The sequence below is a fragment of the Podarcis erhardii genome (genome assembly GCF_964252035.2).
Source record: "Podarcis erhardii genome assembly, chromosome: 4".
Lineage (NCBI taxonomy): Eukaryota > Metazoa > Chordata > Lepidosauria > Squamata > Lacertidae > Podarcis > Podarcis erhardii.
The window spans coordinates 76,085,499-76,104,702 of NC_138508.1; the positions used below are offsets into that span (position 1 = coordinate 76,085,499).

General features: G+C 40.8%; 1 protein-coding gene across 1 annotated transcript in view; it reads left to right on the plus strand.

Annotated features, from left to right (window-relative positions):
• TMEM131 (transmembrane protein 131) overlaps positions 1 to 19,204 on the plus strand; it is a 78,854-nt gene that overhangs the window by 18,890 nt on the left and 40,760 nt on the right. Inside the window, exons 3-4 of the mRNA XM_081859397.1 lie at positions 3,788 to 3,828; positions 17,399 to 17,467. Of these exons, the coding sequence (XP_081715523.1) occupies positions 3,788 to 3,828; positions 17,399 to 17,467 (110 nt within the window). The remainder of the gene's footprint in view (positions 1 to 3,787; positions 3,829 to 17,398; positions 17,468 to 19,204) is intronic.

Below are 19,204 nucleotides of genomic sequence, written 5' to 3' on the forward strand. Positions count from 1 at the left end.
ATATGAACTTGAGTGGATGATCCTGGTGAAATAGTATAGCATATAGCATCATCTTTATGATTCCAGTACCTTCAAATTCTCATAAACACCTCATTAGAGTATTTGTGTATATGATAGTGAGAAGAACAAAAACATTGGTGTGACCCATAGCACAGCTTACAGTTTGCGCACTGTTCACAGAAATGGTTCCCTGTTCTGCAATTAAATTTAAACCCTTCTATAACTTAATGCAGAGGTTTTCAACCTTTTTGAGCCCACAGCTTCCTTGACCAGCTACACTCTTTCTCCGGTTCCCCTGTGGGGAAATGGGCTTCAAGCCTCAGAAGCTCAGTTATGCCACCCCTTGCCTGCAGAGCCACCAACCCATCACCCCTTTTCAACCACCCTCCCTTGTGGAGTGTTCCCTCAGCCCATTCACCTCCCCTCACCTTGGGAGCCCTCCGAGCATCCACTGCCACAGTCCCTGGTCTCTGAGCTGCCCCCCTGCCCCAAAGAGAGGTGCCTCCTCATGCCGCCCCACAGGGGCCTGGGAAGAGGATGCCCCCAGCCTTAGCAGACTGACCAAAGGTGAATATGATGCCAACACATTACTCACCTTAGGAGGCAGCCCTGGCAGCCTCTGGGCCTGCATGGTTGAAAGGCTCCTCTTCAGTGTTGGACACTCAGCTCCCAGGCTGGTATTGCACACAGCAAGCACAAAAAAGGCCAGCATGGTACCTGCCTGCCTGGCCTCCCATTTTGTCTTTTGGTGGACTGTCTGTCTGGCTTGGCTCCCTCATCCACTTGCTTGCCTACTCCAAGGCCGCCTCAGCTCTTGGTAACCAGCAGCCCCTGGCCAGCGCCAGAGGTACCATTCGCCTGGGGAGCTTTTAGCCAGGACTGCTGCAACAAACAGCCACACAAGCCTTTGGGAGGCAGAGATGTGAGAGGGCATCAGAGAAGGGAAGGAAAGAGGGACAGAGGTGGACTTCCGGGTTAGCGGCATCGTCTAATGGCGGATTCCCTCCAAGCTCCGGAGGGAATCGGCTCAATAGGAGACGGGTCCTGCCGTGGCGGCGACGCGGGGACCCTCAGAAACCACAGGCGCTGAAGCCTGTGGACCTGGTGACTCGGCGGGCACCATTTGCGCCCTCCCCGACCCGAGAAGGAGCCTTTTTAAAGGCTTCGGAACGGGGGACGGGGAGAGGCGTGGTGCTGAGAGTCGACTGCTACTCCTACTGAGTGAAGCCGCATGCCATGGTCGGAGAGCGCTGACTTCTTCCTTTGAACATTTGGACCAAAAGTAAAAGCCCGTGAGTAATATGGAAATTGGATTTATAAAGGAAAAAATTGTTTGAATTCGGCACGATTGGGGAAGGCGCAAAGAGGAAGTCCGTCTCCCCGCCTTGTAAACAATTGGAAGCAAGGACTAGATAACTAAGGTCGAGAGAACATCTCCTTTTTATTGGATAAAGTTATTAATTGCACGATTCGACAGTATAAGTAATTTTGCTGGAGGATAAGAGTTAATTTTGAGAGCTGAAGTGCCACCCCCCCCCCCCGGGACCCGGGAGTGATCCGCGAGAGAGAGCCTGTTGAGGAGACATAGAAGATTTTGACAGCTGTCAAACTAGCTGTCAAAGTTGGGGAAAAAATAGAGAACTTTGTTTTTGTTGTCTTTGCTGGTTATATGTGTTACAATATAGTTATAAATTGTTGGAAACAAAGAAGAACTGAAACAAGTTAACTTGACTTTTGGGCTGGAAGTGGAAGGAATACTAAATAACCAGAATCCCTCTAGAGGGGGTTCAGGGACATTACAAGAATGGCTACAGGTGGAAAAATACAGGCTGAACTGGACAAGGCTTTTTTTCTCTTGGGAAAGTTGCAAGAGCAAAGTGATATTTTGGCTACAAGTGTTACAACTTTGAAGTCAACAGTAAATAAACTTACTGAGTTGGATAAGGACTTGATTCAAAAAGTCCAGGCAGCTGAACAAGAAAAGAAATCTGAGAAATTTGAGGAAGTGGAGAAAGAGATATATGCTGATCAGGAGGAGCAGGAAGGAGGGGCTGTAATGCTGCAGATGGCAAAGGAGAGCCAGAGGCCTGTCAAGATGGATACAAAGGAAAATAAGGACTGGATGACGAAAATTTGGTTTGAATTGAAGAATGAGGAATGGAAAGACCTCCTTTTGTGGAGATCTGAAGATCTATGGATTATAAATTTGATCAAGGTAGAAGTTGGAGCTTTTGGGACATTTGGACTTAAAAGGATTAAGAAACAAGAACTGAGCTCCACTTTTAAATATGGAGGTCTGGCTGGAAGAAATATGGATATTATTGGGACAGAGCTCCTCCGAGATTTGGTGTTTAATACAAAGGACTATCAAAAAAACCGGCAGAGAGGAACTGAGAGAGATTTAAGAGCCTCAGACGTGAGGTCTCCAGGCTGATAGCAGATGGACTGATGGACATTGGTTTGGGGATCGAAACCGGGAAAGGGAGGATGGGGTTTAGGAATCCAAAGGGTGTATAAATATATTCTGATTCTTTTTATTTTTGTTTTGTTATTAGTATGAAAATGGGGAATTCGTGGAAGGGAATTTGGGTCGACCTTAGAAAAAGGTTTTAAGTATAAAGACTGATGTATATAAGTTAAAATTTGATATATAAAATGAATTAAATATAATAATGAATTAAGGTTAAAAATTGGGGATAAGAACTTGTTGAACTAACATTTGGAAATGGAATACAAGAAGGGGAGGTGAGGGGAAGTCGCGGAAATAGGTTATTGAAAATAAGGATTGTAAACGCTGAGTGTTTTTCTGTTTTTTTATCTTTTCTGGATTTTTTTTTTTGAAATTTTTAATAAATATCTTTAAAAAAAAAAAGGAAAGAGGGACAGAGGCTAGTGTTGCCTGCGGCACCCCTGACCATCCTTCAAGGCATGGTTGCTAGTTGGCTGCAGCAGTTTCAGGCAGAAAACGGAGGGAAATCAGACAAATAATGGAGTAGAAATGCTCCCATACAAAATAATGGAAGTCTGTCACCTAACAAATGATTTCCTGGAAGTACATTGTGTTTGGAAAGTGGGACCTGTGTGTACATATCTATGCAGGGCAGCTGAGACACAATGAGGGATAAAAGATTAATTTAATCAAACACACATTAGCTTGTCTCTTAAAAGTTATGCTACTGTACTTAGGAAATAATTCTCAAGTAGGTGTTTCAGCTTGTTATTTGAAGTGGAAAATTTGAATGGGCCAATGGCCTGACATTAGTGGTAACGCACTTGGGAGTAAGTTTTATTGAACCTCCTTACTTCTATAGTACATCTGAGCAGTGCTTTTCCCCCCTAAAAATGTTTAGGGGTACTCTCATTTTGACTCAAGAAAATCACCATTTTATAGTTCAAGTCGGGGAAAATAAATACAGTAAAAAGTACAAAGATCACATCCCCCCAGAAAAAAACACTGCATCTGAGTAAAGATGCATAGAACTGTTCTGTAAATTATCATATGATAAACTGGGCAGTAGTGCTTCTTTATAAGAGTCCTTGACAAGAGCTAAGAGGTTTTGAATAATTGGAAGCTGATATTTTGGGCTGCAGTCCTACCTCCAGTTACTTGAGAGTAAGCCCCATTGAATTCAATAGGACTTATTTCTGAAGAGAAACACAGTTAGGATTGCACTCTTAAAGAGTTGGATTTGAGATTTACGCAAGCTACTGTGTATTCTGATTGCTTATCAATAAATTTTCAAGGAACATACTTTGTTGCTGAAATTTGATATTCTTTTGTTTTCAGACTGAGACAACGATTGGCCTCAGTTCATATCAGCAGAAAAGGTAAGATTTTCTACAGTCCATTTTTTCCTTTAATTCCAAACAATGCTTAAAATTATCATATAATTTGAAAATGTTTGACTGTTTCGGTGAACCAAACTATTAACATTGTTTGCTTAATCCAAGGAAATTATTTTATTTATTTAGAGGATTGCTATTCCACCTTTTAATTCAGTGCTCAGAAGATAATCACAATTGTTAGTATATGTATACATTGATACGTGATCGTTTGTATGAAATGGCATTTACAGAGTAGCTATTGATGATACTTTTCTCATCTCCTGAACATGGTGCCTTGTTGGTACAGACAAGGTTGTCAAGTCTTATATTAAAGACATTTAACTACCTCCTCATGTGATCATATGAACTGGCCTTGGTAATCTTGAAAGCCATGAAGGTATACTGACAATCATGGGAATATCAAATAATTACATAGGTTTCTATCATTTAAAATCTCTCCAGCCCGTTAGCCACAATTTCTGGATAACCATAGTGTGTGTGTGTGTGGGGGGGGGGGTTATCATGGATTTCTCCCTTCTACAAGTCCAGAATCATGCCAAAAACTTTGGAAAGGGGGGGTGTTTGCAACTGGGCTAGAGTTGGGCTCTTGTAGAAGATATGTTAACTGCTTCTGTCTTCTGCAAAAGTCCTGTAGGGAAAAGAGAGAAATCACTTCTTTCCTCCATGGAAAATGAAGAAAACAGAGGTGGCATCTCTCCCATGAGCAAGGCAGAAAGTACAAGGATATTCACTTGATGGTGGAGGGTTATTTGGAACTGTGCTTCTCCTTGTAGATGCCATTTTATTTGACAGGATGTCTGTAAAATGTGGGTGTAATGGACAGCTCAGGTAGACCAGAGTCTGTTGGTGCAGTGTGGTGAAATTCTACCAGAGTGGTGTAGCTTGCACAGTCCTGAGCTGGAGATCACTCTTTAAACCTCTTTTGTTGTCCACCGGTATTTCGCTTTCCACTCTTAAGTTGGGAATAGAGTAGTTGCTTTGGAAGATAATAATCAGGCATCCAAACAACATGACCAATCCAATGAAGTTGATGTTGAAGAATCATTGCTTTGACACTGGTGATCTTTGCTTCTTCCAGTACACTGGCATTAGTTCGCCTGTCTTCCCAAGTGATGTGTAAATTTTTTCGGAGACCCTCTTGATGGAATATTTTGAGTTGGAGATTTATAAGTGGTCCGTGTTTAAGCATACAGTAAAGTTAGTAGTACAATAGCTTTGTAAACAAGCATTTTGATTTCCCTGCGAATGTTCGGTCCTCAAACATTCTGCACTTCAATCGGGAGTATAAACTGTAACATCTTTGAGGTTAGCTTAACTTAAGGAACTGAATATATGCTGTGCATTTACCATCTTGCTGAGAAGCGTGTAACACCCAGCAAAGTTTATAGACAGACAGACAGACAGACAGACAGACAGATGATAGAATTCTTTCAAGAAACAGTAACTGTCTCCTGACACATCTTTTGTTTTTCCAATTTTGTTGTAAAATAAAATCTTTTTTTCTTGTTTAACTCCCCTAAGTCTCCAGTTTTCTTTAAAAAGCTAAAACAGCCAATAGGGAAAGGGGGCATCCCTCAGTGGACCTAGACAGGGGTTAGACAAAAGCTGCTTATCTGACAGTTCAGTTCTAAAAAGAGACAGAGCACTACATTACAATAAAAATGGGTACATTACAATTTAAAAAGGGTAATGTGTGTTGAGTACAGCTGCTTGTTATGTAAATGTCACTGTGCCCAATTAAGAGCCACTTGTCAGTTGGTGCAGCTGGATCACACACTAGCTTAGCAATGGTGTTGCCATTTTGCCATTTGTAAAGGCTTAAATTTGTATGTTAGGAGGATAATGACCTCAGTAGTATTTAGTCCAATGAAATGACATGATTCACAATATCCAAACTTTCCTTCCTATCAGTTCATATTAGAAAAAGCCTGTGGTTTTCAGCTTTGGTGTGTTGCAAGTGATACAACCAGCTATATGGACACTAGTTTTGGTGTGTTCCAGACGATAGTAACAATTAGCTATGGCATCAGGAGAGTGATAATTCATGACTGAAAGGCTGTTGGAGGAGAGCTGTGCAGAGTAACAGAGATGAAATTCATATATGCTTCTCTCCTTAGCACTGGAAATTCCTGTCTGCATCTCACATGTATTTTTTGCTAGCTAATCACTAGCGCGTCTGCAGTAGTTGTAAAGCTACTTTCAAGTAGTCTTCCTGTACTTATTATTTATTTAGTTAACTTAGGGACCATTTGCTATATATAAAAAGTCTAAAAAACTACAATAAGGAGTTGAAGAGTCAAAGACACAAAGCATGGAATTAAAAAAAAAATGTTCCTATTGTAGTTGGAAGATTGCAGTTACAAGATTGTAGTTGTTTTTTTACCTTATTTATGGGTATATAGATATCTTTGTTTTAGGCACTGAGAGCATGCATAGCATGCTTGGAATCCTTCAAATTAAAGTGGAAATTTGTAAAACATTTTAGCTGTTTTGTCTAAGCTTGAAATAGCATGATGAAACTGTCAGGTCATTTAAAGGCACCAGAGTAAACAGCTAGCTAATCATTTGATCATTCATTTGGTTTTTACATAGGTATAAATGTTAGCTTAGCTGCTACACTCACTTTCTACTCTACTTTTGAAATGCCAGATTTAAATTTACAAGAAGACATATGAACACTAATTTCCAAAAACCAAACAGAAACCAGAAGCATTCAGTCACTTAACTTGATATCGTAACCTCTCCATTTGCATCAAATGTTATTTTAAGAATAGTAAATTTTCAGTTATTTCTGTTGAATATTTGCTAAACAATAAAAGAGGAAGTACTGTCAGGTCATTGAATCTATGCAAATTGTTGTGAAGCTACCGGTAATTGTTACTAAAAATGCAAGGAATGGCACTATGGAGTACTTGATCTAAAGGTATTCAATATTTTAAGAGCCTAAGACGACAAACCTATACTCACCTAGGCCCAATTGTACTTAATGAGGCATAGTTTTGAGTGGGCATATATAGAATTGCCTGTGAAGTTACTGTTTGTACATTTGGGATGCCACTGCCTTGGCATCCCAAAGAGTCTTTGGAAACATCAAGAGAAAAGTTAATTACAGGTCCAGGAACAAATAGCACGATAAATTTACAGTTGCAGTGCCTAAAAATATATATAATGGATGAGTTGAGATAAATTTGCGTCATCAGTAGTATCATAAACAATTACCACAGCTGTTGTCTTCCTGCTTCCCTAAGGCCAGGCCTACTGTGAGTTGTAAGGAACCCACTATCTCAGATATGATGAAAGGTCTAATTGAGGGGAATTCTTATCCCTTCTGTCACTCATTAGGCCAAGGGTGGGGAAATGGATGTGACCAGTGAGGCAGAACTTTATCTCACCTACTCTGCGTGGCCAAGTCTGACAGATGGGCATGACCAATCACCTCTCAGTCATTGGACGTCACAATGGTATTGGGTGACCCATTTATGACCCTTGCAATTTTTGGCATTTGGAAGCCCCAACAATCACCTGGTAGTACTTTGAAATGGATTCAAAGATTGATTGAATATGCTGAACTAGACAGTTTGTCTGAAAAAATAAAGAACAAACCAAAACAGGTATTTGTATCTAAATGGGAAGGCTTCAAAATATATTTGAAAAATAATTACAGTAGCTTAAACTCTGCTGCAGCATTTGATTAACTTCAGTAGTAGCTTTAAGAATGATGTGAGACCTAAGATAAATTAAGATGCAGTTAAATTATGATAATAATTTGTATCAGCAACAAGTTTGTGTATCTGAATTAAGGAGTAGATGGAAAGTCATTTGTGTCTTTGAGTCGGTTTGTATTAAGTCTATTTGGTTTTGTATGGTATAGATGTACTGGGTCCCCCCCCCTTTTTCTTTGTGTATTACAAAAAATAAAAATTAAAAATTAAAAAAAGATAGTACTTTGAAGTGCCACTCAGGGCTCCCTGTAAGAGCAGACAACCAGCTGATTTTCAGAGACTTCAAACTACTTTTTGGCCCAGCTGTGATTTTACCTGCCTCATATCTGACATCAGGTGTATGTAGGTGGGCATCGGTTGGCCAAAACTGCCTCACAGACCAAATGGAAAACCTGGCTGCCAGAGATTCTCCACTACTGTGTTAGACAGTCCAATTTATTTGCTAATTATAATTGGTCATCACAAAGCTACAATCAATTTGGGAGATGCATTGTTCAGCTATGTTGATCCCCAGTATGCTGGGCCCTGTTTTAGTGAGATATACTATAGTGTATAGTCAGTCAGTAAATAACAGATCCCAAGAAGCAGCAATGGGAGTGTGGTTTTCAACCCCCTGACAGTTATGCTATGAAATACCACAGGCGTGTTTTATTCCCAATGTTTTTAACATTCATATGCAGTAATTGGGAACCATGATTAGGATATTTGGGGCAAGGTGCCATTGGTATGCTGACAAGATTCAGAGCTGTTTCTCCACAACATCTGAATCAAGAAATATCATGCAGATTCTGGAACATGGCCTGGATGCAGGAAATTAAGCTGAGCTTGAATCCTGGCAAGACAGAGGCTCTGTGGGCAAGTGGTTCTCATATCTGAAAAATTGGCCAGCTGCTTGCCCTGGACAGAGCTGCACTCCCTCTTAAAGAACAGGTATGCAGTCTGCAAGTCTTCCTGGAGCACTGGTAAATTAAAGGCTGGATTACTGCAGTGTGGGGCTTTCCTGGCACTTGGTCCTGAAACTGCAGTTACTACAGAATGCTGCAGTATGATTATTGTCAGGAGCAAGTTCCTATTATTCCTCTGCTCAAATACCTGCATTGGCTGCCAGTTTGTTACAGGGCCAAGTTCCAAGTTTATTATCAGTATTCAAAGCCCTTAACAGCTTGTGATCAGTTTACTTGTCTTGCCCCATATATATTTTCATACATACATACATAAAGGTAAAGGGACCCCTGACCATTAGGTCCAGTCGTGACTGACTCTGGGATTGCTGAGCTCATCTTGCTTTATTGGCCGAGGGAGCCGGCGTACAGCTTCTGGGTCATGTGACCAGCATGACTAAGCCGCTTCTGGCGAACCAGAGCAGCGCACGGAAACTCTGATTACCTTCCCTACGGAGTGGTACCTATTTATCTACTTGCACTTTGACGTGCTTTCAAACTGCTAGGTTGGCAGCAGCAGGGACCGAGCAACGGGAGCTCACCCCGCCGCTGGGATTCGAACTGCCGACCTTCTGATCGGCAAGTCCTAGGCTCTGTGGTTTAACCCACAGCGCCACCCACGTCCCATACATACATACATACATACATACATAACCCCGGATAGTTGTTCCAGTCAGTATAGTAGGCAATACTGAGCTAAATAAGCCAATGATCTGATTTGGTATAAAGTTGCCTGGGTTTCTACATTGGCTGGATAGTGTAGAGAAGAGATGCACAACCTGCAGCCATCGTCAGATGCATGGAATGGTGAGAGGAGAGAGGGGAACCCTCTGTAAGCAATCAGTTCAGACCTCTGGTAAGAGTAACCTGTCCCTTCCACAGCAACCTCTCCAGTGCAGGCATGTAGTGTCCAAGGGGATTTGGCCCTCAGGGGAAAAAACAAAGTTCTCCACTCCTAGACTAGGGTATGATCCTCTCTTCGGGTAGAAGAGTTCCCAGGTTCAGATCTTGGATAACCTTGCTCAGGGTGGAAAGGCTGACTGTACCTTTAATGAAGCATTCATTCGTAGAAGTATCTGTTCGTTGTTAATAGGCCAGGTAAACAAAAGTTATGACTGAAGGTGCTTGAATACACCTTTGAGTGCTGCAGGCACATGCTGAGTCAGTGCTAGGTGGGGACTTCCATAGGTTTGCACTGAACAGATACCTTAACATGGCTTTAAAAGGGACTTCCGGGTTGGCGCCATCGCCGAATGGCGGACTCCCTCCGAGCTCCGGAGGGAGCCTGCTCGGCAGGGGCTGGGTCCTACCGCGCCGGCGACGCGGGGACCCTCAAAAACCATGGGCGCTGAAACCCATGGACATGGTGACTCGGCTGGCACCTTTTGCGCCGACCCGCGAAGGAGCCTTTTTAAAGGCTGCGGAACGGGTGACGGGGGGGTGGTGCTTTGAGTCCTCCGCTTCCCCTGCCGAGCGAAGCCGCATGCCATTCGACGGAGAGCGCTGACTTCTTCTGTTGAAAATTTGGACTTAAAAGAATAACCCGTGAGTAATTGGAACCTGGACTAAAAAGGGGGATAAATTTTTTTTAAAAAATTCGGAGCGAATGGGGGAGGCGCAAAAAGGAAGTCAGCCCCCCCCCGTCGTAGAGGAGTTAAAGTAAAGGATTTGACAACTAAGATCGAGCGCAACCCTATTTTGACAAAGTTACTAACTTCACGATGGAAAATTATAAGACTGAGCTGGAGGAGAAAAGTGGAATTGAATTAAAAAGCAACCCCCCCCCCCCCCCCGGAACCCTGGGAGCGATTTGTGAGAGCACCGGGAGAAGAGAAAGAGAGGTTTTGACAGCTGTCAAAGAGCTGTCAAAGCGGAAGAACAAAAAAGAGAACTTTGTTACGAGGACTTTGCCGGTTACATTTGTTATAAATTGGATATAAATTGTTTAAAACAAGGAATAACAAGTTATTTTGACTGGTGGGCGTGATCTGGAAGGGAATTGAGTTATTGCAATCCACCTAGAGGAGCTGAGGGATATTACAAGTATTGTTGGCTTGGAACTTGAATAGAATTTTTTATCTCCTGGGAAACTGCAGAAATGGAACACTATTTTGTCTACAGAGGTCTACACACTAAAGGAGACAATAGATTTATCTATTGAGGAATGGAAGGGACTTGGCATAATGTTTTGTTCCTGAATAACAGAGCCTCTGCAGAGGAATTAGAAGCTTTTGGAATTAGAACATTTGTGCAGGAGAGCAGGAAAAAAAAAAAAAGGAGGAGAGAGACCAACAAGAACAACAAGAACAACAAGAACTGGACAAAGTGGGAACATTTGGGACATCCAGATTTGAAAGGTCTAAAGAAATAAAATTGGAGCTTTTACTCCTAAATATAAAAATCTGGATGGAAGAAATGGGCCTTTTTGAGATAGACTCCTTCCAAGATTGGACATTCGAAATTAAAGATGACTGGTAAAGGACTATGGCCTAGATAGATGTGGGAGCTCCAGGAAGACATCAGACGTTGAAGAACATTGGGAACGCAACCGGGAAAGGGGGGAGGGAAATTTGGAATCCAAAGGGCGTAAAATTATATTTGATTATCTTAATTATACTTTATAATTTTATTTTAATTAATTATATCTGATTATTTTAATCTGTATTGTATATTAAAGGAGGGAACGCGCGGAAGGGAACAGGTCGATTTTCGGGGATGGGAAAATATTTTTAAAATTGGGCTAATGATAATAAGTTCAAAAACTGGGATGAGAACTTGCTGAATTTATTTGTAAGAATTGGAATTCAAGAGGGGGGGAGGGAGGGGAAGTCCTGGAAAGATGTTATTGAAAATAAGATTTTAAATTGGGATGTTTTGTTCTTTTTATTTTGTTGTAATTGGAAATTTCTAATAAATATTATTAAAAAAAAATAATAACATGGCTTTAAAAGACTTGTTCAGCACAAGGAATGCAGTTCCTCCCCCCTCACACACACAGTTGCTCCTATAATAGTCTATAATTTTCTTAAAGACTGGAGGTGGTAATAATTTGATTTTGGGGGTAAAAATTCCCAGTAATCTACGTGCAGTAATTAAGCAGTATTTGTGTGTGTTGCAAGTAGTTACAGCATGTTACTGATATGATATGCAGGTCTGGGACAAGACGGCACCTTGCATAAACTTCTGTTTATAGGCCTTTTCTGTTTGAGCCAAATGTTATTACCTGTGCTATGTCTGCTCGTTAAGAGTGGATTTTTAAGTTTGTAGTTAAAGTACTTGATCTAGACACACTGTGCCTTTGCCTAAGTTGCAGACGCTCATAGACATAAACCTTGAAAAATGGAAAGTGAAGCAGAAAACTACTATCTGCTATGTGAGATTCTCTCATCATATTTCTTTTTTTCTAACAAATATCAAAGGGTCCACTTGTTGTTCCAGTTGCATATTAGCCACTAAGCTCCAAACAATAGTACAATTACTAGAATAAATTTAACAATAAAGTAAAGTATTTGTACAGCTTAGGGCATCTGCTAGTCAGCCTGCGGTCTCTCCTGTGGTGTAATAAGATTGTTGTTTCTGTACTAGACTTCTTTGAAACTCCCCATAGCTTAGATCATGATGGAAAAGGCAATTCAGATATTGGTAAATATTTTTTATTATGATTATGAACAGCCCGATAGGACTAGACACAAGCAGTATAGAAGTTCTTTGGTAACTAAGCAAGACTCTGTTCATTTTAAACCTTAAATGTCAATAATGTAATCTTAGTTTCTAAACTTGAATACACACCCACACCCACACACCTCTACATCCTTCTCTGTGCAGAGCAGAAACAGGAAAAGAGTGAATATTTTATCAGTGAAGGTGTGATCATTTACTTGGGCAACAGCAGGAGTTTGCCATTTAAGGACAAAAAGTTAACCTCAGCTGCTTCTATTGAGAAGAATTACTCTCAGATATTTTGTATTTTTATATCGTTGCTGCTTCCAGTTGCCTATGATGAATTATAGTTTTGAAATGGAAAGGGTCTAGAAATTTTCAAGAAGGGTTTGCAGCATAAACTACTTTGAGTGTTTTCTAGCAGAGCCTGAAAATGTCTTAAGAATTCTAACCTTAAGTTGAATAAATCTGAAAGCTACCATGATGTCCTTGTGCCTACCAATTCAGGGGTTGCATAATTCTGTTGAGCTTGTTTGTGACCTTGTGTTGTGTTTTTTGTTGCGTAGGTTCTTAAGTATATTATGGTTGGAATGTGGTTATGCTGTTAGCATTGATCAAGACTTAATCTTCCACTTCCAAAGTGGGAGGAATGTACTGCATGTTTTTTTTTTTATTCAAAGTTATTAGTACGCTTTATTGCTCCAGGTTTGCAATAGCAAGTTTTCACACTTAAAGCTGAAGACAGTTTAACTTGCTCATGTCTCACATATTTTGCTTGAAAGCTCTTTTGGGGTTGGTCCCTATCTGTTGCTTGGTTATGAAATTTCGAGCACAATGCAGGATAGATAAAAATGAGTGTGGTCATGTTTTGGTTAGATTTTCTAGATTTTCTAGTGCCCTAAATTGATTAGGATTTGGTTTTGTTTGCTTGTTTGACTTATTTAGTAAGCAAACTTTGAAGAGTATGCCATGTTAATTTAGCATGTTGCCAAAGCCTTTGAATAGCTTAAAATGTTAGAACTTAAATACTTTTGTGAGGCAAGGGGAGGAATTCATGAAGCATATGTGATGTGGTTTAAATGTTATATTCAAACAAAATAAAGGTACATGGAAATATTTTTTATTGGAGGACTTATAATTTTTTTACAGTGAATAGTCAATTCAAGCATTATAAGTTTCCCTTACATTGTTTAACATTTAGGAGTGTCGGTGGAATAGCACTGAAAACTTTAGAATCTGTGCATTGGGTGGTATGCCTAAATTTATTTTTAAATATATATTTATTTATTAGAGGTATAGAAATTTCAAGGTATAGTTAACTCCAAACGTTAATTAAAACCTTAAAATGGACACATTTGTTTGGTATCATATCCATTCATTACATCACTAGATCAATTTTATGAAAATATACCTTTTATAAATGGATTTTTTTACAACACTGTAAAATTGATGTGAAAATAGTATGATATTTTTAGTTTAAAAGGTTAACATTTCAGTTATATTAGGATTCCCTTAAAAACATCCTGGTTTAAAATACCTTAATATAATGCTAACAAAGCCATTGAAGTCTATATTCATAATCTTTTTAAATTGAAGATAGCAGCTTCTACCAAACACATCTCAAATTTAGCTAGATTAGAGTCTAGATGTTATCAAGTCCATTAATACACAGTGGTTTCAGTGGTATTTTTTTTTTTATAAGTTATTTATTGAAGTTTTCAAGAATAATACAATGTAAAACAAAAAGAAAAGAAACAACAAAAATACAAAAATACAAAAAATAAAAACAATTAAAAACACATAGAGTTTCCATTTACTTATTTTCTTTTAACTTATTTTCCAGACCTCCTCATACCTTCCTTTCTTATATTCCAATTCAAATTATTAGTTCAGCAAATCCTCACCATTAGTTTTTACTTATTTCAAAACCTTATTTTCTATGTCTCTTAAGCATTACAGCTGGAAACCGCTTAATTTCTATCCAACATCATTCTAACATTCAGCAAGTCCTTGTTCTAGAGTGTGGTATTAAGTTAAAAAGTGGGTGTCACTGAGAGATACCTTTTGTTTGCTTTCCTGCTTTGGATCTAACTGGGAAGTCCAGATGTTTAGAAAGCCTTGTGTTTTCCCCATGAACTACTAAGTATTCCACTTCCCTACACCGCTGGAATAGGTGCTGGAGAAAGGCTTGGAGGTATCAGTGAATCCAGGGAGCTGCCTTATACCTTTGGTCAATCTCTAGCTTAGTATTGTCCACACTGAATGACAGCAGCTCTCCAGGATTTTTAGGCTGTGAATCTTTTTTTTTTAAAAAAAATAATTTTTATTAATTTTACAACATAAACAAAAAACAAACAAACATAACACGACTTCCCCATACCTCCCCTTCACTGCATCCTTGTTTTAAATTTTTTTAGCAATCCTTCATCCATTTTTATATTTAATTCTCTTTAAAATTTTCTTAAGCTTAAATTTTTTCAGCTGTAATTCTTTATATCAAATCCCTTGACATCTTAACATTCCGAAATTTTACAACAATTTTTAAGATAGATTTTAAATTTTTTCCAGTCCTCTTCCACTGTCTCTCTCCTCTGGTCACGAATTCTGCCAGTCATCTCTGCCAGTCCCATAAATTCAGTCACCTTGGTCTGCCATTCTTCCAGAGTAGGTAGTTCTTTAGTCTTCCAATACTTTGCCAAAAGAATTCTTGCTGCTGTTGTTGCGTACATAAAAAATGTTCTATCTTTCTTTGGAACCATTTGGCCTACCATGCCCAAGAGAAAAGCCTCCGGTTTCTTTGCAAATGTCCACTTAAGGATTTTCTTAATTTCATTATAGATCATTTCCCAGTAGGTTTCAGTGGTATTTGGTGACCTAATAATACATTTCAAAGAACTTGATGTCCTTTGGTTTGTGTAAAGATATTTACATTGCAGATAGTGCTTGAAAGGAAGGATTTCATTTTTAAAAAAGATTTCAACTTACTATTTTATCTCCCAACTCAACATTGCTGCTTATAAATAGTATATATTAATGGAGACTTGGTTATATTCTATGCTAGCTATATATTCTATGCTGCCCTGGATTTTTGAGAAACCAAAAAAATATTGTGGTGTTTGAAATACTGGTCATTTAAAATATTTTAGACCGCCTTTCTAGAAATTAGACACTTAAAATGAAAGATATAAGGCAGGGGTCTGCAACCCACAGCTCCGGAGCCACATGTGGCACTTTTACACCTTTGCCGCGGCTCCGGGGCGGAAACTAGCGAGGGGAGGAGGCGCATTGTGCACCCCGACACTCCCCACTGTGGCGGGCGCTGTACTGGCTGTGACGTCGCAAGGGGGCGGTGCATGCGTTAGTCACACACCGTCCCGAAGTCACCTTCCCGGTTTTGCGGCTCCCAGTTTTTTTCCTTCGGAAATGCGTCCAAGTGGCTCTTCTTGTCTTAAAGGTTGCAGACCCCTGATATAAGCATATTGATGACACCTAAGCACAAACTCCCAGATGACCCTTCCTACTGTTTTCAAGAAAATGTTAAACAGCATGAGGCACAAAATGGAACCTTGTAACATCCCATAGGCAAAAGTCCAATGGATGGAACAGGAGTCCCATAGCACTACTTTTTGGGACCTCCAGAAAACATGCTAGGCACGTAACAGAGTGCATCTCTGGAAAGGTGACCCAGAGTAATACAGTGGTGCCTCGCAAGACGAAATCAATCAATGCGTTCCTATGGAAACCGCCTTCAGACCAGGTCCGGGGACAGTCTGTCCCCCGACCTCTTCTGAAGGCTGGGGGGGGGCAAGGGCTTTTCTTCCCACCCCCAGCATTTTAAAAAACCCCGGGACAGCAGAGGACTTCTCCGCTGTCCCGGGGTTTTTTAAAATGCTGGCGGGCGGCAGCGCTGCCGCCCACCAGCATTTTAAGATCGCCCCGGACAGCGGACTTCTCCGCTATCCCGGGGCGATTTTAAAGCCCCCGGGAAGGCAGGCGGGGGGGAGCAAAGACTTTCGCCCCCCGCCGGCCTTCTGAAGGCCGGCGGGGGGCGAAAGTCTTTGCTCCCCCCCGCCTGCCTTCAAAAGCCGTCCGGGATAGCAGGAAGCGTTTCCCTGCTATCCCAGACCGTTTTTAAAAGGCTGGTGGTGGGGAGCAAAGCCTTTCGGCCCCGCCGGCCTTCCTGGACCTCTTCTGAAGGCCGGAGGGGGGGAAAGGCGTTGCTCCCCACCGCCAGCATTTAAAAGAGGTCCCCGGAGATTTCCCTCTGGGCTTTCTTCTTGTGAAGCAAGCCCATAGGGAAATTCATCTTGCGAAGCGCCTCAAAAAACGGAAAACCCTTTCGTCTTGCGGGTTTTTCGTCTTGCGAGGTATTCGTCTTGCGGGGCACCACTGTACTGTGGTTGCTTGGGAGATCCGAAAGAACTGACAGAGTTTCACTTCCCTTATCTACTTGCCAGTACTATTCACCCAGCAGAGCAACAAAGGTTGTTTCTGTCCCCTACACCAAGCTGGCAACCAGACTAAAATGGATCTAAATAATCACTGTTCAGGTTTGTCTGGAGTTCAGATTCCACCACTTGTTCTGTCTTCTTGCCCAGGAATGAGATAAGTGATACTGGATTGTAGTTTAAATCCACTGGATTGAGGGTAATTTTTCCCCATTGCTTTTTAAAAAAGTAATCACCCTGGGGACCCACATAAGACACACTACACCTGACGGCTTTAATTTATCTTATATTTCAGCATAGGCTTTCTCTCAGTTTAGATGTAACTAAGATTTACAATCCTATTCCCAATTAATCTGGGAGTAAAGCCTAAAGAATTTAATAGGACCTAACCGCTGAATAGATATGGTTAGGATTGCACAGTTAGTCATTCATGTATAATAAGAACATTTGTAATAGTTCTCCAGCCTAGCTAAGGCAGATTCTCATTACAATTGCTAATACTAAAAAGGCATTGTGATATACAGGTACCCTTTTTTGAACTGCCCTGAACTGCTCCAGAGGTCTGAGAAAAACTAGAATAGATTTTTGGTGGGAGTGGGATGCAACATGAAGGAAAGTTCAGTTGTGCAAGTGGAAGTCTTTGGGCTAATGGGACTACTTTGCTGGATGCAAGCCTGGATTGTCATTCAACTTAATTGGCAACTTAATTTGGAAGAATCTGAACATGAATTAAAAACTGAATGTCATCTTAATTTGTTCTCTTCTCATTTTCCCCCAACAGTATATCTATGTATCGAGGGAATTGCAGACCGATTCGGTTTGAACCACCAATGCTGGATTTCCATGAGCAGTAAGTTGTGAACACTTTGCCTAGCATTCTAAATAGAAGGCATCTGGAAGTTAATAGCTGTCTGGGAAATGTATTAAAAAGGCAAAGCTGATAATATGTTAATGTTAGATGCCCAGAACCTTATCTGCCCAGCATCAATCACATAGTTTCTGTATAAGGGGCTGTGTGTGTTGGCTAAGTCATATAACAGGCCTTAGTGGATGAATAGTATTGATGGTTCACACTTGCAGAAATTTGCACCTGTTGTACTTCAGGCATACCACATGGTTTCATATTTGGAGGGAAAAGAAACATATGGGGAGAAGGTGGAAGAGGAGGAATAAATGAAGTCTAAATTGGAGGAATGATTGAAGTATCTGTTGTTGCTGCTTCTGTCTGCTTTACTGAGGAAAGGGCCCTTCGACTGAAAAAATCTAATATGATTTTCCAGTAACACCAAAGGATGAAGTTGTTAATCTTTGTGTATGCTTTCCGTGCAGCACTAGTTTATACAGTAGTTATTTGAGGACTGTACTGCTTTAGGCTACAGGTTGTATGTGCAGAGTTTTGGTGCCATCTATTTACCACTTGAATCTCCTGGTTCCAGGGACCCTGGAAAAACTAAATTCTCAGGATCCCTGGCATGTGAGTGCTTCTCTAGATACAACTCATGTGCACCAACGGGGAACTTATTTCATGCCACAGCAGCCAGATAAGGAGCACTGTGTGGAGGGAGTTGGACCAAGTTGTTCTTCAGATTACATCATTGGTAGTGTGACAGGAACTGAAAGGGGCTTGAATAGAACCAAGCTTTTTCTGACCTACTAGGAACATAGCTTGGTTAGCTGAGTCAAACTCCGTATTGGGGTGGGGGAATGTTGTCTGCCAACAGTGGATATATGAAAAGTAGAATATAAAATAGTCAAAATGTGCAAGGTTGAATGACTTTGGCTTTTGAATATTAATTTACTCTGCTGATAAATTAAACATCAGAACAGCGCTCACTCTTTTCTTCTCATCATTAGTCTTTCAATGCCTGGAGATACAGCCATAATGGCAGTAGTCATAGTGCAGTATTTCCCTGGAGTTATTAATGCAGCAGTTCTACAGTGGCTGCATATGCATGCTGCACATCTCTGGATTAAGGCCAGAAGACGGAATTGTTTAATTGCAGCGTTAGCCCACTCCATTAGTCAGTTGAAAGGCAGGATAAAAATAACTTTGCAAAATTTATTTGTTTATAATCTTTGTACAAAATATTAGCATAAAATATATATGCCAAACTAAGCAACAACAGTCAATATAAAAATAGTCCTATCAGCTTATTGGAGCAATTATAACTTTGCATCATAAGTAATTGCGAGCCCACATACTAAACCCTGTCCCCGGTGCCCACCACACCCCCAAGAGATGAGACATGACAAGAATGTATGGGTTTAAATAAGGCCACAACTTCATTTATTTTCAGGTGTAGGAACCTTGGCTTAGGCCTTGGAAGCTATCCTGCTCATGCCCGACAGGGGCTGAGGATGCACAGGGCAATCAGGTGTTGTGGGAGGGGACTGTAAAGCGTAAACCTACACAGCATACCCTCCCACTTCACCTAGCCGGGAGTTTGACCTATATGCTGCCACTGTAGGGCCAGTGACTCCCGCAATCAACCCTTTAACGGGCCCTGCAAACGCCACAGCACGGGGGTGCATCAATATGCTGCCTTGACTCACAGATATAGAATATAGACCAAGGCCTAAAACTGGC